The following is a 22,933-nucleotide window of genomic DNA, read 5'->3' as shown; positions in this document are numbered from 1 at the left end:
CACACGCACACAATCACAGATAAAACAGTCATATTCCTGATACAAAATGGTGCCCTATGATGACTTAACGTGACGCGACAACTTATTCATACACATGCTCGAGTGAAGTCACTTCACACATCAAATGCTGTTGCCGTTTTAAGCGGTCAAACCCAGTTTGGTGGAGAGATGAGCTCATCAGAACCCCCCCCCCCATCCGCCGCCTCACATCCATCTGTGAAGAGTGCAAACTGAGACAGATGATAGCTGTGAAGACGGCGAGAACAAGTCTGTCATGGTGTGAAGTCACCCAGTGCATCTGAAATGAAATGGCAGAAAAAAACAAAAAACCATCCAGACACTCTTGTCAGTGTTGAACATAAACTCATTCGGACATAGCAGACATTTGGAGAAACTGGACTGGAAAACCCTTCAACATGGGAGGAGGGAGGGGTCCAAACTTTTTTTTTTCATTTTTTTTTTTTTTTTAATATCCAAGAGGCGCATACAGAAAAAAAAAAAATATATATATATATATATGGATCTAAGGGTCACTTTGAAAGACTCCCCATTATTAGATGTTGTTCTGTTTCTCTAATGAGAATTTCTTTTAAAAACATTGTAATTAGAAAGTCATAAGCTTATAAATGTAATTAAAAAATGTCACATTTTTCTTTTTTAATGTAACTAATCTTTTATATATTATATAACCCAAGAGCAGAGAATGAGAAAACAAGTAATCCTCTATGAGAAAGACCCAATTTTAGGAGATAAAATGTTTTGCTTTACCAAATCAATGATGAAAAAGTTTAAATTATTGAAATATTAAAACAGTTGCAATTGTAGTATAAAGATTATGCAGTAATTACTATGTAGAAAAAAAGATGCTGTATTAGGAGAAAAATACAGGAGACCAGAGTTACAATAATACAGAACAAGTAATGTAATTAAATCAAAACATTGAAGGAAAAAATAAATAATTTTTATGAAAATAAATTGATTAGGAGAAAAAATGAATTTTAAGAAAGGGAAAAAGAGATCTTTTTGACAAAAATTGTAACATTACAAAATGTGTACTGTATTTGTGGAAAAAAAATAACATAATGAGTACAGTATTCTGCAAAAAATATCAGGAATACAGGCGACACAGTGGAGCAACTGGTTAGAGTGTTGGCCTCACAATTCTGAGGACAGGGGTTCAAATCCCAGCCCCCGCCTGTGTGGAGTTTGCATCTTCTCCCCGTGCCTGTGCGGGTTTTCTCCAGGCATTTGGTTTCCTCCCATAAACCCCCCAAAATGCATTAATTGGACACCCTAAATTGCCCCAAGGTGTGATTCCGATTGCGACTGTTGTCTGTCTCCATGTGCCCTGCGATTGGCTGGCAACCAGGTCAGGGTGTAACCCCGCTTCCTGCCCGTTGACAGCTGGGATGGGCTCCAGCGCTCCCGTGACCCTCGTGAGGACGAGCGGCTCGGAAAAATCAATGAAACGGGAATACATTTGAATATTATGTGGAAAGAATATATTTTTTAAAAAAGTTACAATTTTATGAGTAAAAAATGTGAAAGGGGGGGGGAGACAGGAGAAATATTTTTATACAATGAAATTGAGGGGAAAAAATAAGGCCAATTTTTTGACTGCATAAAATCCTGATCTAACAAGAGTAACATTGTAATTTACATCCTGTCTTACAATATCCGCCATTTTTTTCTTCCGACGTAATCCTCCATTAGTCCACTGAGCGGTCAATGCTGTTGTGCTCCGATCCAAAAGCCCCCCCCTCCACCGGATCAGGTGGGTTGCTGCCCCACCGGGCCTCAAGCCATGCAGCCGAAATTCAACCCGCACTGTCACATATATTTTCCATTTTTCTCACGTTTATGGATTGTCCTCGGCGGAGTTAAACCACATACACAAATCTCAATTTCAGTGCATTTCACCACCCCTGGATTTTGTTTTGACTTTTGCGCGTGGCCCAAAAGGACCCCCGCTAGTTTGGCTTTAGAGGGGCGGGAGGCAGGCTAGCGGACGCCTGCTCCAAGAACGCCAGGGGTCCGGGGGGCGGGAGGTCGCTGGGCTTGCGGTGCTGCATGCTGACGTCCTCCAGCACCTGCTGCCAGTGGTGCAGCTTTGACAGGTGCTTCTGCACCAGCATCTCCTTCCTTTGGAGCTCATTGCGCAACTCGGACACGTCCTGGAAGGCAAAGCGAGAGACCGTGAAGACGCAAGATTGGGCCGCCAAAGTCGAGTCTTGACGCAACGGAGTCGACTCCGGCGGTACCTTGACACACAAGGCTGCAGCTATCGAATATTTTACCCATTGGATAATAAATAAAAGATTTTAAGTTGTTAAACAGCAAAAGGACAGGATAGCGCATACACATCGAGCGGTATGTCGATTGGTTGAAGCCAGTTGGCCGCCATCTTGGTACTCTCAAATTGTGTGGAAGTCATGGCTTACAGCACTGATTTCTAACCTTTAGAGAGCCAAGGCACATATTTTACAATTGAAAAATCCCACAGCACACCAACAAAAGTAAATGTTACCAAAAATGGATCGATTAATTACTGTATGTACTTCCTGCCATCTAATAGATAACTTCCCACGGCACAACTGAAGAGCGCTCACGGCACACTGTTTGGGAATCACTGGTTTACAGCGGGGTTTTTCCTCAAAGTTTGGCATGTAGAATTCAAACTGGTCGTGCGAGCTTGACATTTTTTCAGTTCTGGTAACATGAAGGATTTTTAATTTGACTTGGTAAGCTAAAAAAGACTAAGTGCAAAGGAAAGACATAACACCGTGACTAGCAAGAAACCTTGCATATGACCTAGGGCCCGATTTCCATGACATGTTATCTTTTACCAAAATATGCTGTGAAGCACTATCACCATAACGGCAAAAAACAAAGCATTTTTTGTCATAAAACAAAATTTAAGTCAGTTCAATATATTTTTGGAAATAAGGACTCGCAATGGGAAAGTTCATGCTAAACCCATTGTTCATTTTTTGTGTCTGCAATGTACTATTTCAGACAGAAAATTTAAACTTGCTTCCTCGCATTTAAAAATCAAATTGTTTGAAGAGTTCTGTATTACGAAAATCATAAAAAAAAAAATAAAATCGCTTTTTCACAAAAAAAAAAAAAAAACACCAAAACGTCAGCTTATAAATGTGAAGCATAGTGACCAGTGAACAACAACAACCGTCAACAAAACTTTGTTCAGGTGAATTAAGCTCATCAGAAAAAAAATAAAAACCTTTACAAACAAACTTTAACAGTGTCAAAGTAAATCTTTCCAACTTACCTGTGGAATGTTTGTTTTGGGAGTATCAAATGGCGGATGGCGATTTGAGTTTGGGTGGCCAATGAGCCATCTAGTCTTTTTTTTTTTTTTTTTTTTAGATCAGTGATAGGGGTCATGCACAACCAACTTTCGCATTTTGCAAAACAAGATGAATCACTGCCTTCCAATCAAGTCAATAATATTAGTAATAATAATATAAAACATTACCTCCTTAACCACCTGCTCCGGCTTCTGCACAGACAACTGAAGTCTCTTTTGCAGGAAGAAGCACTCCGTCTGCCGGGCTACGTCCAGGAACTTTTGAATGCACTGGTCCACGCCTGGAACAATCAAACTCCGAAGTTAAAAATCAAAATATTCACAAAGAGGTCGCATGATGAAAGATGCGTCCCCCTGACCGGTTCGGATCTCCTCCTGGTCAGTTCCGTTCACGTAGTCTTGGCTTACCAACGATGCGAAACATGCCTGAAAAAAACAAGTTATTTTTAAAAATTCAATTGAACTAAATTAAGCTAATTAATCATTCGGTGAGGTTGTTGGGATAGAGGAAAGTTGGCATATTAAAGAAGAGAGACAGCAATGCTAAAACCAGTTAGCACTAGCTGCTAGCTAGTTTGAACGACTTACCTCGAACGAGGCTTCCAGTTCATCCACTAGCGTGTTGCCTCCTTGGCTTCGGGTCGCCGGACCGGGGAATCCGGGCTGGCCCGGACCACCCGCACCGGGGACATTGTGCGCGGTCGGCGGCTGCTGACCGGGGAACATACCGCTCATGGAAGACGCCATTAGTTACAGGTGGTCGGAAAATGCGTAAAACAGAATTCCGGATTCGGTTTAAGCACGGGGAAAGTACGCTGATAAATTCAACATGCCTACGCGGCGGCCATTTTGGTCAGGGCAACATCCCCTTCAAAGAAATGGGTAAAACAGCAACCTGAACATCGGTACATTAATTTACAATTTGTACCAGTAGGTGACAGTGTTGGTGTAATTGTTATTTTACCCTCTGCCTGCGTGGGTTTTCTCCGGGCACCCGGGTTTCCTCCCACGTCCCCTTGCAAACCTATTCCGTGAACCTTCTCGCGTTCATGGAAATAATTACGTTTTCTAATTTCTATTTTTGTTGACGTATTAATGTTTCATTGGAATAAAAACCTTTTAGGAAGCTCTTTTGATGATAATTTTTGGATAAGAATGGAGGAGGGAAATGTTGGAATAATGTAAATATGTGAAGTAAATTTCCACTTAGGTGCAAAACACACATAGTCAAACAAGAACACGATACCCCCCCCCGCCCCCCTATTTAGGACCTCGACGCAAATAATAAGAGATGGCTTGGAGGAACTGCTTTAGAGCGTAGTGAAGAATTGCATGGTGCAGTTCTTCTCCGTTCTCCTTGCACATTTGAATCTGGTAATGACTGTTTTCATCTCCTTCTTGCGTGGTTTTCATAAATGTCTTCCTGGTGAACCTGACATTTAAATCCCTCCATTCCCATACTGGAGTCAGCGGTTCACCAAGGGGGACTATACTGACTTCCCACTGAACAGGGTGAGTATTACTTTCTGTTTCAGGGTGACTATTACTTTCTGTTTGAGGTCATTGTCAAGCTTCTACCACAAGCGGTGGAGAATTCTTGCTTCTGCTTCCCCAAGCAGTTGTCACTTTAATTTCCAGTTCAAATGAGTTGGCGAACCTCCACTCAAAATTTTACACGTGCACACTTTTCGTAGAGTTTGTTTCACAGAGTTCAAGTACTTACATGACACTGTCGCCCTTTTTTTTTTCAGTTTTATGGTCTACGCTGTCTCTGTCACTTGACAGGGACTAGTATGCTCAAGGTTTTATTCCTGCCACAGTCACCTTGATGCACATTTCACTCATTCCTCATGAGCGTGTGAGTTTCCTACTCATCCGAGAAGATGTCTTCATTCCTTCGGCTTCCCGTCAACCCTCAGTCTCCAGACGCAGAGCCGAGGCTCAGTCCCGGAATGGGTCTCAAATGCCGTGGCCACGGTGTTTTGCCTGGATGTCGACTCAGGTCCTGGAAGCTTCCGGTATCTTGGGATCCAGCTCGAAGGACCAATTTAAATGTCAGGTTCACCAGGTGTGTGTGTGTGTGTGTGTGTGTGGGGGGGGGGGGTACTGTGTTCTTTTTTTGACTACGTGTTTTTCACGTAAGTGGAAATTTACTTCGTACATGTGTATTGAGACATTTTAGCAATCATAAGTGTGGCAGGACATTTCTGCGATCATCAGCAGGTGCCTTCCATCAGACCTGCTCCTTCTGGTCTTCTGCATTTAGTTGCTTTCTTCTTTGGGTCCGGACTTGTTTCCTGTTCATTAGCTACTGAGTACGGGTGTATGGCAAAGCATAATTACAATTATTCCAACATCCAGCAAATTTTTCATGACTATTTAATTTTCTGAAAAAGTGGATACAAGCTCAAAAGTCAGTATTTTGATATTTACAAAACATTACACATAAAAAAATGAATATTGCACATACACACATGATTATTAGCAAAATCAATATTTAAAATGTAACGAACATAACGCTTCAAAGCTGCAAGACCAAAAATGGAAATATGAAGTGGGAAAATATCTGTTTCTATTTATTGTTGCTCAAGTACAAAAATAGTAAAAAAAAAAACAAAACAAAAATTTAAAAAAACAAAAAAAGAGAACATAGCCAGCTATCTCTCAAATTTGGATCAAGAACACATTAGGATTACAAAAATAGCCAACATTAATTTGCATTTTCAACAATAATGTCCTCTCGCCCCTTTTCTAAATGTTTGCTACGCAATTTATTAATTACTTTGATTTGTTAGTTGAGTGAATTCAGGCCTTCTGCCAAGTCCAAAGTTTTTTTTTTTCAGAATTTTGCTAGTAGTGGAACTCTGAAGCACAAGCAGACCAACAATCTAGAATTTTACATTAAGCTGAAAGAGCAAAAATACAATTTCAAGAAAATTTAGCAAGAATTTAGTGGGGAAAGAAGAAATTTAACCTAGGATTTGAAGGAAATAATGGTCAGAAAATGGAACCAAACTCTTGCTCAAAAATCAAGAATTTGGTAAAATTTGATTCAGAATTTAAAACAAATTGTGGTCCTATTTCACACAATAATTGCATGAAAATTAAAAAGGAAGTTTGTATGAACAATTTTGAATTTTTTTCTAGGCTAAGGAAACAGTTGTCCTGAAGTCACACAACTTATTTTGAAATTGGCACTCAAATTTAAAGGAAGTCTCGCCTGAAATGTGAAAATTTCGAGCAAACGTTTCAAGACAATTACAGTCAGAAAATTTTATAAAAAAATCAGTTCGCTAGAAAGACATCAAATTTCAAGAAAATCATAGGTGGAAAATTGGCCAGTGATATAGCACAAACAAAGATGCATCAACCGGATTTTTTCCCCCTTTTTTTTTAAATTGGAAAATTTGACCACAAGCAAAATTTTGCACAAGATTCAGGAATTCTGAATAATTTGAAATAGTGTCTTACCTTTTCATGTTTTGACTACCATTTTATTTCATTCTACACGAACTTGACATTATTCAATGACAACATGCTATTTAAATATTTTAAAAAAGGTAAAAATTTTCTTTTTTTTTTTTTCATTTTTCACTAAAACCATATAGTACTGCATGTAGACCACTTGGAATTTTACCTCAAATTTCTGACTTTTGGGCATAATTGTTGTACAAATTTCAGAAATTCCCAATTGTTGAAGCTAGCTACATTAAAAAAAAAAAAGTTTGGCATTTTACAAATTTTATGAATCTCCTATATATGACTATACTTGTGATCTGAAAAGTATTTAAAAGATTTAATGGGGCAAAAGTTTGTTTTTCAATCGGAATTGTATATACAGCAGTATGAAGACATGAAATTTAAGATGAAATTTCTGATGTTTGAACAAAATTGAATTCAGATTTTTCCGATGGACAATGGACGTCTTTTTACACGAACGTGATACCACTTAATTACTACGAAAATGTAACATTTAGATTAAAAAGTGTGAAAATTTGCATGTATTTATTTGCATGATTAGCATGTAACACGTGGACCACTTAAAATTCAATATCAAATTTCTCATGTCCAAGCGGAATCGTCGTAGAAATTGTCCAAGCTAGCAAAATATTCAAGATGAATTTTTGATGGTGGACACATTTTTCTGGAAATCCTTTCATACCAACACGACACAACTCACTTATATCATGACCTGTACATTTAAACACTTCAAAAAGTTTAGATTTTTTTTTTTTTTTTTTTACAATTGGAGAAAAGAAATGTGACACTTCTGGGTTTTTTTTTTTTTGTTTTTTTTTTTTTGTTTTTTTGCCGTCGTCCTATTTTTCTCAGCACTGCAGCTTGCGCACGCTGCGCGAAATCCTCTTAAAGTCGCGGCGTCCCTTCTGCCAACGCTTGAGCGAGGTGACCACCAGGCGCCCGTCGTCCATCTTCCGGCCCAGCACCAGGTAGGCGGCGTCGATGTCGTTGATCTCGTCGCAGACGCAGCGCAGGCCGTCTTTGAGCCACAGCGCCGTCTTTCGCAGGTCGCGCTCGCTCACGCCGTGCAGCTTGTAGATGGTCTTGCTCTTGTTCTCCGGCACGATCCTGGTGTCGCCGTCCATGTACGAGATCTCCTTCACTTTAATTTTCAGGGCTCGAGTGGGGGAAAAAAAATGTCGACTTAGGTGCTAGCTGCTAGCTTTTTATTTCCGTAAAAACTACGTTCTGATCGACTTGTACGTCGGTACCTTTGTACGTTTCCAACAACAACGCCATTTGTACTTGAGCACCGTCAACCGAAAATGAAACGAATGTTTGGAGCGGTTGCTTACCAAAGTCGTTTTTACACAAGTTGTCCACGATGTCGTTGTCATTTTCGTCGCGTTCCTTGCAGGCGTCACACACTCTGGGCACTGAAACACAAACAAACGCAAACAAAACGGGAGTTGAGGTGACAATGGAGCGCAGTGCCCCGCTGCAGCCAGCAGAGGCGCTGTCGTTGCACTCGCAACGAGTTTTGAAAATGTGGCAAATGTCTGTTACGATTTTACTCAGCTGGACTTTTCTTTTACGATAAAGTTGCAATATGACTGCAATTTTTGGGCCAAAAAAATGTGAATATTTTTAATTTTTTTTCTGTAAAATTATTAGAATAATTTGTAGTGTTCCTCTTTTTAAAAAAAAAAAATTAATTCTTGTCAGAATTTTTTTTTTCTAGCAAAACAGCATTTTCCCTAAAAAAAAAAATCTGCTTTTCTCGTGTGTAACTTTTTTTCTTGGGGAAAAAAAAGAGAGAAGCATCTTCCTCCAAAGTAGTATTATTTAAAAAATATATATTTTTATTGCCCTAAGGGGGGGAAAAAAACAACCCACATCTTCTGGAAAGGTGACTTGTTTTGTGAAAAGAAAAAAAAAACAAAAAACTTTGACTATTGTTCGAAAATATAATAATTTATTATTTATAAAAAACAACAACATAGAAACAAACTCTTTACACCCTATTTTTGTCGAATTAACATTTTGTCTTGTAAAAGACATTTCATTCTTGTCTGTTTGTTTTTCTTCTAAAAATAAGACTTTATTTTCAGAAGTACATGATAACTATTCCAGTTAGTTATGATCTGTTGAAACAACTTTGTTTTTTTGGGTTATAACCACATGTAATTTGTCTTCTAAAAAAGTACTGGGAATTTAAAAAGGTTTGTTCTCAAAACATTGTTTTTTCACGATTCTCATTTTTTTTTCCATTTTATTTGACTTTTTTATCGGGGGAAAACAATTTTGTCAAACCTCCCCTATATTTTATCAGATTATGGCGGTGATGTAATTTTTTTTTTCTACCAAAGCGCTTTTTTCTTTACTTTTTTCTTTTAAAAAATTGAATATACTCCAATGAACGTTCATCTTTTTCTCTTCTTTTCCTCAAAAACAGTATGAAATGTATTGTAGTTTTTTCTTTCTTGCATTGCCTCTTCATAAAAACGATTTGTGATTTTTCATCTTGAAAAAATAGATGAAAATTTTTGTCAGATTATGAATAATTTTTTTTCAAAAATTATTTTTTCCCCCAGTGCAAATATATATTTTACTAAAAACTATTTTTGATATAAAAAATGAATTTAAAAAATTCTCCTAAAACTTAAAAAAAATATTATTCTTAAAAAAAGTAAACACATTGTGATTGTAATCACACATGATTAATTTTTTTTTTACTTTTTTCTCCTGATTCCCTGATTTTATATATATATATATATATATATATATATATATATATATATATATATATATATATATGATATATACTTAATAATCTTATTTTCATCAGAACATGAAATATTTTTCTAAAAAGGCAATTATTTTATCAAAACATTGTATTTTGACCTCGAAAAGAAGTGTTTATTTTTTCAAGAAAAATATTATTCTCCTCAAAAACTCATTTTGATCAAATTTATTTTTTTCTTTAATTTTTCCTGAAACTAAAATCTTTTTCCCCCCTTCTCCAAAAAAGATGAGATTAACAATTAAAACACCTCATAGTATAACTTTTGTTTCTTTTCTTGTGTGGCCTTCATATTACTCATTTAACAATAATGCATTACACTTATTTAGCACTTTTAATATGATATCAATAAAATATAGCTTTGATACAAGAATCAAAGGAGGGAAGTAAAGTAAACCCCCCTCCACCGCGAGCATTTACGTTCCTGATGCCTCCGCGATAAGCGAAATCAGTGAAATATAAACACCCCATTTAAACACATCCTAACGATGTTTTAATAACATTTGTGGCATATTTTTCTATAACATTCTTATAAAACAATCCAAACATGTATATTGAGGGAGAACAAGTGGCTTGGGTGAGACAAAAACATTTATAAGTGTTGAAAGAAAGAGAGTAAATACTGTAATAAGTGACTTTCCAAAAAAGCAAGAAGTGTGAAAACTGCCCGGCGATCTAGACGGGGTTTACCCAACCTTCTTTGGTGACGGGCACCATGTTGCGGTGGTCGGCGGGCGGGATGCAGAGGTCGTTGTCGTCGTCGGCGGGGAAGGCCCGGCAGTCCAGCATGGGGGGCCACGGGAAGCCAAAGGCGGCCATGATTGGCGCGCAACCTCGTTTGACGCCCTCGCACAACGAGCGGCAAGGCCGGACGGCCTCGTCCAGGTCGGGCAGGCAGACGGGCGCGAAGAGCGAGCACAGGAACTTGCGGGTGTCCGGGTGGCAGCGCTTGTGCGCCAGCGGGATCCACGAGGACGCCTGCTGCACAGCCTCGCTCATGCTTTCGTGGCCCAGCAGGTTGGGCAGGCGCATGTCGCTGTACTCCATGTCCCGGCACAGCTGCAGCGAGGGCGGGATGGACTTGCACTGGCTGCGCTTGAACGGACGCTCCTCCTCCCGCGGGGGCCCGCCGAAGTCGAACGGGCCCTGAGCCGCCGCCGACGCCAGCAGCAGAGCCAGAGCCAAAGCCGGCATCATCGTGCGTAACGCGTGTGTCAGTGGACTGGGAGTGTGCGGCCAGCTGGCGAGAGTTTAAATCCGGCCAAACCTCTGGGAGGAGTCCAAACGCGTTCTGCAGGGGGAACCAGGGGCGTCGTTAAGACAGTAGCTAAGAAGGACAACATTTTCAATGTCAATTTGTTGGTTATTATCATTTGCGGGGGATTTTGAAATAAGACAGACATCTGAAAACAAAGCTTTCCTATTCATTTTTTTATTATTATTTTTTTCAATGTCAATCCAGTTATACCTTGGTTGCCACGGGGATTAGACGCCAGAAGCCGTAGAAGAAATCAGCAAAAGATCGACCCCATATTGATTTCATTACTTTTCTTTTCTCGCTGTTTGACATGAAATGACAGTATCAGATGCTGCTGTTTTCTGTCAATTGGAATTACCAAAATTATTCAATTTGGTAAATTTGGGCGTAATAAGAGAAGGAATCAAAAAAAAAAATTCTCATTACTTCTTTAAAGTCAAAGGTTTATGTAGATTTCATTAGTATTTGGTAGCATTTGCCTTCAAATGGCATCATACGGGTAAAACGCCATCATCTTTGTCTCACAGTAGTTTGCAGGAATTAATAATTGTGCCAAGTTTGGAGGGCACCTTGCTTGAACACGCCTTTTTCAGCTCTTCTCATACGTTTTCAATATTTACCCCAATAGGGTTGAGATCAGGCTTTTGCTATGGCAACTCCAAACATTGACACCAGCAGTAAAATATCCATCCACCATCCATCCATCCATCCATCTTTGAAACCTTTTCTTCAATAAAAAAATCTTAATCCCCCCTCCAAAAAAACCCATTGAGCATCAGAAAAAGTACTGCTCTCTCTCTCTCTCTCTCTCTCTCTCTCTCTCTCTCTCTCTCTCTCTCTCTCTCTCTCGCTCTCTCTCTCTCTCTCTCTCTCTATATATATATATATATATATATAGACTGATTCCCTGATATATATATATATATATATGATATACTTAATAATCTTATTTTCATCAGAACATGAAATATTAGACTATGGACTTTTAGTTCTTGTATATATATATAAATTTAAGAAAGTGGAAAATTCTTCTGAGCAAATTACCACTTGTCATTTTTTTTGTAAAGAAAAAAAGACTTTCATCCATTTTTAGAACTTTCTTTTAAACAACTTTATCCTCCAGCCCCCTTTTTTTTACTATTGGGAAAATCACCAATGCTTTTTTGTATTTAACATACAAGGTGTTCACATTTTTATATTTCTAAAATAAAATATGATTTTATTCTTCTAACATTCCTGTTACAATAGAACTCAATCAAATTTAAAAATGTGAAATTCCCCTCCTTGCTCAAAGCCATTATCCACCTTATGATTGTACTCACCCATTACAGTATTTAAAAAAAAACAACTTTTCATATGTACTGCAAAAGAGGCTGCTTTCAATGTCATTATGCAATTTTGACAATAAATGGCATATTATTCTATTCTTCAAATTTTCTATTCCTGAAAAATAAACATGACTCAATGCAAAACAAACCTTGCACAGTAAAAAAAAAAAAAAAAAAAAAAAGATGCTTTTGCTCCAGAAACGTGACTTTTTCTAAATTGTTTACAACTTTCTTCTACAACTATTTGTCAACCACCCCCAAATATGAATTTAACTTCATGAGTGACAGCTAATGTTGTCCTATTTTTATCCCAATCTCCCCTCCTGACCTTCACGGTGGAAATCATAACAAAGCTCGCTTGACGCGTTCGCTTCACTGCTGTCAAATTAGCGAAGCCGTCCGTCTCTCTCGGACCGTTTTTTTTTTTTTTTTTTTTAATAGAGGCGCGCTGAAAATAGTCGGGAAATGTCAACGGGGGCGTTTAAGTCCGCTCAATGGAGCGTTCATTTTCCATCATTAGGAGTATTGTGGTGCACCTCGGCGCGCCCGGTGGTGGGCGCGGGAGGTGCTGGGCGGTGGGGAGGTGAAACCCAATCTGGGCTGCACACTTCTGCTTTTTCTCAGGCTCCAACTCCTCGTTTCCCCTCTGGTGGCCAAAGAAACAAACACACACACACACACGTACACAAAACCTGGCAACAGTTCTTCGGTTTGTGCGTGCCGCTTGTCGGAATTTGTCGCTAAATGCTTTCTTGGGTCTAAAAACAAGCAAACAGTGCATCCATGTTTGTGTCGTGACCATGCGTGTTGCTGGTTTTTGCTTTCTTACGCTGTGGGGAATGCTCAATATAAGACATTTGCACAAAAATGTGTGATTTTTATTTTTTTCCCCAGAAAAAAATACTATATTTCTATGATTTGTTCTGGAAAATACTTATAATAATAATACTAATAGTACAACAATCTATGAAAAACGATTACTTTCCACACCAAGTAATAATTTCCTTTTTTCAAAGGTACTGTATATTAATTGGAAAATACAATTCCATTTTTAAAAAGGAAGTCTTTCATTTTTTTCCTAAAACAAACAAATGCTTATGTATGGCCAAAATGTATTGATTTAAAAAAAAAATAAAAAATCCCTTTGAATTCTCCTCAAAATTAATGAATTAATGAACTTTTTTAATTCCCTAAATAGCAACTTTTCTTTCTATTCAGATGATGATTATGTGTATCTATACCTATATTATATTTCTAAAAAAATGGACTTTTAGTTCTTGTCACACAAAGCCTTTTTTGTTTAAATATTTGAACGAGTCCTCAAATAATTAAATTATGTATGACATTATTGTATAAATGACTTTCTACTAAAACCAATGCAACTACTCCAGAAACCCCCCCCCCCCCCCCAAAAAAATGCAACTTTTTAAAAAGCATTACCTATTTTTTTAAGGTCGTTTTTCTTAAAAAAAATGTTGGAAAATATTGATGTTTCTTGAAATAATACACTACGATTGGCTGGTACCCCGCCTCCTCCACGATGATAGCTGGGATAGGCTCCGGCACTCCCCTGACCCTTGTGAGGATAAGTGGCTTGGATAACAGCTGGATGAAATAATACATTTTTTGTCTCTTCTTTCTTCTTCAATCAAAAAGCAAACTCAGTGTTGTTTTCAACCTCTTTTCATTCTAGAATTAAGGACAAGAAATGATCTGCACGAGGCGCAACTGAAACGTGAACCTTTCTCCGTTGTTGAGGGTAAGACCGAATATTTGTTCTTTTTTGGATTTTAAGACTACCGGTGCTTAACTTCATTTTATACTTGGAAAAGACCAAGAGAAGACTTTGTGTTAACAACGAACAGGCCGTCGAAGGTTTGTTGTAAACTGATCCGAGGCCTGCGTTTAGAGGCTCGCCAGAGGGTTCTCATTACTACTCTGTGTTTCTGGTTGTGTGTACAACATCGAATCCCCCCCCTTCCTGCAACTTCTCTCTGAATTCGAGAGGTTAAATGACTGAAAAAAATAAAATAATACTCCATCTTTTTTTGAAAGCCAACAAAAATTCACCATTTCTGCTGCAGGAAATAATGTAAATGTGTCATAAACTTCATGAACGAGACAAATAATATTTCAAAGTTTATGTCCAGAATTGCTTGATAAGAACCTGTCAGACAAAATGATGACGGGCGAAAGATCTCAAGAAGATCCAACGAAATGGCACAGGCCAAAGAAATTCAAGAACAAACGAGAGACAAAGTAATTGCCAGCTATCAGTCGGGAAAAAGGATACAAAGCACTTTGCAAGGATTTCAGGCTTCCAGCAAACCACGGTGAGAGCCATGATACCAAGACTTTTTGGAGAATATTCAATGAAATGAAAACTAATTTTTTGGGGAGCTGTGTGGCAACACCGCATTTAAAAAAATCATACCAACAGCCAAACGTGTAAAAAAAAAAAAAAAAACACAATGTATATCAGCTACAAAAACGGAGATAGATGCTCGTTTGTTGGACTTTAAATACAAACTAAACGCAGTTCAGTTCGGTTCAGATTCAAATGCCCACCAGGACCTGGTGTGACAAGCACCCTTAAATCAGGGATTAGGTCTTTTGAACCTTGACCCTCACTTAAAGTGGCTGCTGACCTTTACGATGTGAAGGTTCTTAAATCTACGTGACTATGTTATACGACCAAAGTACGCACTCATTCTCACGAGGGCTCTTTAGGGAATCATCGCCGGCTGGTCTGCAAGCCCACCGACAGCCCCCTTCAGATTCAAACATTCCACAAAAATGTTTCATTTCTGGAACGACATGTCTGTGCCTTTTTATGCAAATTAGTCTCGTGCAAACTTCGCAATCAGTTTTGGAAAACTATTTAGTCTTTGAACTTGACATACTGTCCGTGGATTCAATATGGAACCTTCAATGAACTTTCAAATTCAGAGTCTGTGATTGTCAAGACTTCTTCAAAACTGATATATGCGTTTTCGACAATTCAAAAGACAAACTCTTTGACTGATGTCACGTACATTTTTGCAAACGTCACAATTTAGTCTCCAAAGGAACCGAACTTCAGTTTTATGCAAACATCAGAGATATTTTTGTCTTTCATGATCCTGACCTTCAGTACTTTGTGCTTTAGCGGTTCCAGTTTTTGAAAAAGATGCGATGCTAACAGTTTGTGTCACTGAGGTCGCCGTGAAGCTCCAAGAGCCAAATTTATTTATTCATTTTTTGCATTATGACTGCTAACAAGATTCGACATGCGGTTCAGAGACTAAACACGATTCGACATTACCGCCTTTCTGGCGTAATCATTTCTAAAACACATTCATTGTTAGGCCCGATCACGCTGACGAGCAGATCAAAAACACCAAAACGTCAGCCACAAGCCGCATAAGTCCCATCCCAAATTTCGTACATCCCAAACGCGGTCGTTTCTGGAATCCGCATCTGGTGATTACGACTTTGAGAGTTGAAACGGAAAAGTGACGAACTCGCTTTGCGCCAAACGCAGAATAGCAGAAGACTTTGTTGGCCCGCCTTCAGCTTCTGTTCTTCTGCCAACAGAGCGCAAGAGTGAAATCGAGACCTTGTTTTTACTTTTTTTCTCGCCCCCCCCGGTACGATCTAGTCCAGATGGACTGAGGTGAGAGGCTGACTGATCAGCTGTCAATCACACGCCCAGACACGCAAACATCCACACTTGTAAACGCTTTGGTCTGCGGTGACTCTAAATGTGTGCGTTTGTCTCGACATCAAAGACAATTTCATAATTTTTCAATCGATGTCAAAGTTTTCGTAAATATCGAAGACCATTTGGTCTCTGATACACGTGCGTACGCGTTTTTGTAAAACTCAAAGAGAATATAGACATCGACAAATCTCGTCGATACATCAAAAGCACTTTTCAGTCTTAGAACTCGATGTGTAAAACATGGACACCAACCTACTGTACTGTTTTTTTTTTTTAAAACAACAAAGACAATACTGGATATCAAGGCTCAGCAAACTTTTTGAGACTGAGCGCTACGTCGAAAGCGCCGATCGTACGTATGAAGGGCTACGTGACCTGTTTGCGGCTAATTTCACACTCAGTTCATTACACCTACAGAAAATATTTTCATTTTAATTTATTGTAGTAAATGACATTACAGGTATTTTCAAATTTTAATACACGTAAGCAAGTCAGATTCAGAATTTAAAGCACAAATAATAGTAACAATTTGTGGCCTATGGTATTTTTAGAACATACATTGCGTGCGCCTTATATGGTCCTCGCGGGCTACCATTCGCCCTCGGGCACCGTGTTGGTGACCCCTGCTGTATATTGTTCAATGAAAATGTAGTGTTTTGCTGTCTTGGAAAAAAAAACTTTACATTTCTTAACAATACAGTAATACCTCTGTAGTTCGCGGATCACCTATAGCGGATTCAGTGCATCGCAAATTTCTGACCCCCCCCCCTGAAAAGAAAAAAAGATGGATCACTACGTACTGATGCGCCATCCCCGGCGCGACGACATGACCAATGAAGCAATTAAGAAAAACACCATTTACCCCTACTTCACTGTTTTTCACTTTTCGCGTGTGGGTCTGGTACCAATTAACAGCGAAAAACGAGGGATTCCCGTATTTATCATCTTCTTTGAACCATTGGTGTGTTTTGTAAACATCAAGGACAATTTCCTTCAGTGCTTGTTTCAAGAACAACAAAGACACTTTGGAATCTTGCGTGAATCTGACGTAGTTCTACTAACATCAAAGTCAAACTACAGCGTTCAGTGAACCTAATGTGGTTTTTGTGAACATCAAAGAACATTTCAAGCACTTAGCGAACCGAATGTACATTTTTGGTAAACATCAAAGACAACAGTCCTAGAACGAACCTTACACGTGTTTTTGAACACGAAATGTTAGCGTTTCCTGAGCCTAATGTACACATTTTACAAACATCTGAGAGATTTTAGTCTTCAACGAACCTGACGTACGCATCTTGTCAGCATCAAAGACAACTAGGAGTGTTCACCGGACTTTAGTTTCGTTAACACGAATGACAATTTAGAGCACTCCGGAAACCTAACGGCGCCTCGCATCAAATGAGCTCAACATGAGGTCCGAATTGGGTCCTGTTTAATGCCTCTTAATCTGCCTGTCCCAAAAACAGTCGGGGTTCAGTTATTCTCAAAAGCCGTTTTTAGACAGGGGTGGTTTGGAGTCAGGGACACATAGCAAGGGTCTCGAGGTCTGCTTAGGTGGTTGGTAGCCGGGGGGGGGGGGTTGGGAAAACTTGACCCTGAATTTGTTTGGCCCACCCCTTTTGGTTCCCGACCTGTCGTCAAAAGTACGTCAAGCCTGAGTTTGTGAGGGGCATCCATCTTCTACGGTGACCGGGGTTAAGGGTTGTCGGGGGGACATCCTTACAGACCCCATCCATCACTGAAGGATTGTCAGAGTGGAAGAGGAGGAGGGGGCAGTGGGGAGGGTCACCTGCCCCTCTGTTTCCAGCCCCCAACCAACCCCCGGTGCCTTCCGCGAGGGTACAGAGGTCACCTGACGTGGTCGTCAACGACACTCTGTTGAAGGGACTTGAGGCCTTATGTTATTTATTTATTATTATTTCATTAAAAAAATGTGTGTAAAAATAATAAATATCTCTAGATATTTTGTAAATATACATTTTAATCATATGTTCCAGTTTAAGTAATTCATTTGAAAATAAACACCCTTTTTTTATTCTCTTTTATTTTTTGTTTTACATGACAAATCTACATACTGGCAGTATATTCAACATATATCAAATATATAATTAAATATGTGTAAAGATTACACATGAGCATTTCTATTTTGTACTAATATATAACTGACAAAAATGGATGGATGGATGGATGGTTTTTGTTCCCTTTTTTACTATTTTGAACACGTAATTATTATGAAATGCATTATACTGTATGAATATTAAAATATTAAATGTGTATAATACTATAATAATAAGAAGATAACCTTTTAACCTTTTTAAATATTATAATATATCTTATTCATACAATAAATACATTGCACTTTTTCAGAATTAAATTTAAATTCCGAAAAGGTGCAATGTTTTTATTGTATAAATAAGATATATTATAATGTTTAAAAAATACAAACAATTTTATTTAATAACTGGCAACCTTTCTGCTCCCTTTGGTTCTTGTTCATGTAAATTCCACACAGGCGGTGCTGGGATTTGAACCCCAGTCCTCAGAACTTTGAGGCAGATGCTCTAACCAGTCGCCTCACTATGCCATCAGCAACAAAACATATAAAAATATCTCTATAAATATTCTAAATATAAAAATAACGTTTCTGGCATGAAAAAGTGTATGAAATGCATTTACATATATTAATGTTGTTTTATATGATTGTATTTGTGTATACATTGTTTATGTGAATGATCATATATTTATATCAATCCAAGAATACATTTTCATCTTATTTAGACTTTTTCATAAAGTTGAAAAATATGCGAAAAGACAAATAAAGGGAGCAAAAACAGATACGCGGCCGTGCCACATTCGGACCATCTGTTTTATATCATGTAGCAGCAGAAGCACAAAAAAACCCCAAAAAAAACCCGACATGAGATATTTGATTGGATCCAAATGTGACGCTTGAGGCTGCTCCGCGTATCCAACTTTGACCCGCTTTCTCCTGAACGCCTGCCTCCATCTTAACTTCCAATGCGCCCCCCCCCCCCCCCACCCGCACCGAAAACCCCCCCCCCCCCACCCCATCCAGTGGCCTTGGCCCAGGAGAACTAAAACGTGCTCTCAGGTTCTACTCCGACAGCTAAAGTTTCGAACTAAATCTAACAATAACCCTTTGCTGGGTTCGAACTCTGAATAAAAGAATCAGAATAAAATAAAAATAATAAAAATACAAAATAAACATAATTCCTCTTTATTGTCCAAAAGCTGCCGCACATCTCCTTAAAGTTGCAAAATTTTAGGTAGGTGTCGTCTAATATATTAGTAGTAGACAGACTTAACATACATCTGATATGTGTAAATACTGAAAACAAATTTTCTTTCACAAACCTAACATTCATATTTTTGTAAATAAATACCAAATCATCAGATTAAGTCTTTTTCAAATGTAATATACTGCCATCGGCCACAAGGAAGTATTGTAATACGTACAGAAGAACTCCACAAGGAAGGCGGTCTCAACAACTCTGAAAGCTGAAATAATATTAATCTTTTTTTATGTACCTGAATATGAATTATTATTACTGAGAATTGTTGTAACCTCTATTTGTGTTAAATTATCCAGCCATTTTCCTTGCCGCTTATTCTCACCAGGGTCGCGGGGAGTGCTGGAGCCTATCCCAGCTGTCAAAGGCCAGAAAGTGGGGTAAACCCGGAACTGGTTGCCAGACAATCGCAGGGCACATTGAGACAAACAGCCGCACTCACAATCACACCTAGGGGCAATTTAGAGTGTCCCATTAATGGTGCATGTTTTTGGGATGTGCGAGGAAGAAACCGGAGTACCTGGAGAAAACCCAGGCACAGGAGGATGTGCACACTCCTCACAGGCGGGTCCGGGATTGAGCCCTGGACCTCAGAACTGTAAGGCCAACGCTTTTCAGCTGAGGCACCGTGCTGCCCTTGGTTTAGAGTGTTTGAACCTAAATATCTAAGATAATTTGGCATCTTAAATGAACGTACTCAAACAGTTTTCATTAACATTCAGGACCGTTTAAAGCAGGGGTCTCAAACTGGCAGCTCCCGGGCCACTTATGGCCTTCGAGGCGATATTTTTTGGGTCCCCACCTTAATGTGAAAGTTTAATGTTAGTGTGGCCGTTGAGTTTTATATGAATGGCATATGGCGACCGGGCTAGGTGCAAGCAGACAAAACATTTTTCGATGAGTGATAGACAGTAGCGTTGCCATGGAGAGTTTTATTAATAGTTTTACACACAATTTGTTTACACTAGCATCCTTGTTTATCTTTTTTTGTTTTAAAGACTAAAATAGACATATGAGAAGCTTGGATTTTTTTTTTCTCTATTTGTCCCCAAGGAAAATTGTGTTTGAGATCCTTGATTTAAAGCATTCACATCTAATCTACGTATTTTAGTAAATACCCAACTACAGCGTGAACTCTTCAATGGATGAAAGTCCTTGAACAACATAATGTGTTTTTGGTACAGGAACACAATAGATGTTATGAGGTTGGAATATGGGCTGTTCTGTAAGCACTTTCATAATGACAGATGATAATGATAACGAGCATCCTTCTCATGGGGTCCATCAGGAGCATGCGGAAAGCATCTAGGCCGATGTTCCACGTGGTTTTCATCAGAGGCAGGCCCGAGGAACGCTGTGATTAATTACCTCCACCGAGGAGGTCATGCGTGCTATCCGTGCTATTTGTTTGTTTGCGTGCCCGTCAGCGGGATTGCACAAACGCCCCGGGGGGGGGGGGGGGTCCCGCACGTACAAAGTGTACTCATATTGACCTTCAACTCTTTAAAATGTACGGCATCGCCGTTGTACTCCCTGCGAAGACATCGCTCACAATTTCATTGTTAATGTGCGATAAATACAATAACGCGACCAGCGCAGGGTGTACCTCGCCTCCTGCTTGTTGACAGCTGGGATAGGGTCCAGCACTCCCCGTGACCCTTGTAAGGATAAGTGCCAAAAAAATGGATGTATTATTGAAGCCCCATCGAGCCAATATTACATCCTACATCAACATTAAAACACATACATTATGCTACACTATTTCAGTTTTCACCATTTTATTTTCAAAATACAACCAAGCGCTTTTCCTGAACCTTGCCCGCCGACCGACCGTGTGTGATAGCGATCCACTTCAGGCTAGCTGTGTACCCCTCCCGACTCGAAAAGGATTTTACGAATTGACCAGATCACCCGATACAGCGGGAGAACTCCTCCATTTGAACTCCAAATAGAAGAGAAAGAGCGAATCCGCGCACCGACGGGAGCCAATAAATAACGGCGTACCTCAGGGTGATTACATGGAAAGTCACAGCTGCAGTGTTTATTGTCGCTGCTCAGATGTCTGGTCGAGATTTCAGCAGCCTCAATGTTTGCTTGGCCGGTGAAATAGGGGACGCACACCGGATGAACTTCCACCAATTAGTATTACAGTATTCTTTAATCCTATGTAGATATCCGTATTGCATAGTTTCGGGACATTTGTGTGAAATAAAATCTTTTATGTACACATTCATCCCCATTTAGTTCAAGTTCCCTATTAGTGGGGCCTACAAGCGAACGCCTGGTGAATTGTACTGTACTTCTCTGAATGCTTATGCTTGACTACCCCGAGCCACGACTAGATCCTGGATATTGCCAAGGACCAATCTGTGGAAAGCTGTTTTTCCAAATTTAAATTAGAATAATTATCTAATCAGGACAAAATCTGGCAATCTTAAATGGCAGGCGAAGCTTGAAAAAGGACATTCTGGGCAAATATTCTCGCCGTTGCTGTTGACAAGGTCTCTAAATGTGGAAGTCGATTCAGCGATCTACAGGATAGAGATCGTGCACCTACGTCACCGAAATCACGTGACTGGCCATATTGCCAGTCTAGCAAAGCATTGTTCAATGCTAAGTCCATTGAGACGACACAAAAATATCTTTTATGGCATGACGCCCAGAGTCTGGTCTGATACTGTTAGACATTTCAAAGGTGAAAATAAACAAAGGTATGTGGAAAAAATTAGATAAACTCAGCAGAGAGGACCCGTATTTAATGCCGAAGTCGATGTTTTCGCCGATAAGAAATTGGACTGTTAATTCGCTTCCGCTTGTCTTGGACAACTGGATCTACACATGGATCTGATGAGTAAGTCGTCGAGATTTACAAAGAAAAGTTTGAAAGCGTATAAAAGTCTGGATGCATACAAATACTTTGTTCGTGGATCCGTTCTCATCACGAATAAATCCCACATACTGACGGCTCGTGAACACGGAAGCGTGATTGGCGACACGTTAACTTGTGCTGAAATCCATCGATCTTTTCAGCTAGTACACGTAGCAATATTAAATAAATGAGCCCTGGTTTTACACAAACTCACATTTATTAACTGTGATTGGAAAAAAAAATAAAAGAGGACGCAGTCCTCTACACGGAACGTACACGGAAGTGATTGCAGCCACACTTAACCTCCGTAAACCTCTGTGACAACTTGGCATTATAAATACTTGTTGGTAATTTGAGATTGTGAAGAATATTTCCTACCTGAAATGTAGCTATCGCGACACAGTTGTGCGTATTTTGGTTGGGCACCATCCATCATGTTTAATTGCCGTATTCCATAGAACGATCTCTTTGAATATCGATCTCGTCTGTTGTAACAACCAACAGCACAACAAGTCTCGGGTACTGTAAATATTCTCCTCCGGTTCTACGTCTCCCACAATGTTGAGCAGCTCTGACTGGCAATATGGCGCCGCGAAAAAGGTGACGTCACGTGCACGAGCCGAGCTCTGTATTTGACCCGAGTATTGAACGTTTACAGTCTACAATACAGAATGAGCTGGTGAAAAATCGCTGGCAATTTAAACATGTCAGCAGACAACACTGATCTATATCACCTCCAATGATGTTTGGAAGAGGCAAACATCCCAGCGAGTGTTGCGCTCACTCGAAACTCAAGATACGCCATCGTTTGCGTACCAGTGCGCATTGCGACCCAATGATCGTCTCCTTCATCACCTTTAAATAATGAGTG

General features: G+C 39.3%; 2 protein-coding genes and 1 long non-coding RNA gene across 3 annotated transcripts; 1 reads left to right on the top strand and 2 right to left on the bottom strand.

Moving 5' to 3' along the window:
• Nucleotides 1-662: 662 nt before the first annotated feature.
• med28 (mediator complex subunit 28) lies at nt 663-4,217 on the bottom strand. Its single transcript, XM_061830873.1, has 4 exons — nt 3,917-4,217; nt 3,688-3,754; nt 3,497-3,609; nt 663-2,174 (listed from the first exon to the last, which is right to left on the bottom strand). The coding sequence occupies exons 1-4, from the start codon at nt 4,073-4,075 to the stop codon at nt 1,971-1,973; spliced, it is 543 nt and encodes a 180-aa protein (XP_061686857.1). The 5' UTR covers nt 4,076-4,217; the 3' UTR covers nt 663-1,970.
• A 137-nt stretch (nt 4,218-4,354) lies between these two features.
• LOC133506595 (uncharacterized) lies at nt 4,355-13,898 on the top strand. The gene is made up of 4 exons (XR_009796544.1): nt 4,355-4,840; nt 5,080-5,396; nt 7,661-7,776; nt 13,870-13,898. It is a non-coding gene; the product is annotated as an uncharacterized LOC133506595 (long non-coding RNA).
• On the bottom strand, nt 7,375-11,111 carry sfrp2 (secreted frizzled-related protein 2). Its single transcript, XM_061830872.1, has 3 exons — nt 10,286-11,111; nt 8,143-8,223; nt 7,375-7,964 (listed from the first exon to the last, which is right to left on the bottom strand). The coding sequence occupies exons 1-3, from the start codon at nt 10,785-10,787 to the stop codon at nt 7,657-7,659; spliced, it is 891 nt and encodes a 296-aa protein (XP_061686856.1). The 5' UTR covers nt 10,788-11,111; the 3' UTR covers nt 7,375-7,656.
• Nucleotides 13,899-22,933: the final 9,035 nt, after the last annotated feature.

The sequence above is a fragment of the Syngnathoides biaculeatus genome, chromosome 9, assembly GCF_019802595.1.
Source record: "Syngnathoides biaculeatus isolate LvHL_M chromosome 9, ASM1980259v1, whole genome shotgun sequence".
In the NCBI taxonomy this organism is placed as follows: Eukaryota; Metazoa; Chordata; class Actinopteri; order Syngnathiformes; family Syngnathidae; genus Syngnathoides; species Syngnathoides biaculeatus.
Note: the sequence above shows the minus strand (reverse complement) of the source record. Positions and strands in the feature narration are given on the sequence as shown.

Coding starts and splice junctions, on each gene's coding strand:
- med28 (XM_061830873.1), bottom strand. CDS start 4,075: ATGGCGTCTTCCATGAGCGGTATGTTCCCCGGTCAGCAGCCGCCGACC. Junction 3,755..3,916: donor AACTGGAAGCCTCGTTCGAG/GTAAGTCGTTCA, acceptor TGTTTTTTTCAG/GCATGTTTCGCATCGTTGGT. Junction 3,610..3,687: donor CCAGGAGGAGATCCGAACCG/GTCAGGGGGACG, acceptor TGATTGTTCCAG/GCGTGGACCAGTGCATTCAA.
- sfrp2 (XM_061830872.1), bottom strand. CDS start 10,787: ATGATGCCGGCTTTGGCTCTGGCTCTGCTGCTGGCGTCGGCGGCGGCT. Junction 8,224..10,285: donor GGTGCCCGTCACCAAAGAAG/GTTGGGTAAACC, acceptor TTTGTGTTTCAG/TGCCCAGAGTGTGTGACGCC. Junction 7,965..8,142: donor CTTGTGTAAAAACGACTTTG/GTAAGCAACCGC, acceptor CCCCCACTCGAG/CCCTGAAAATTAAAGTGAAG.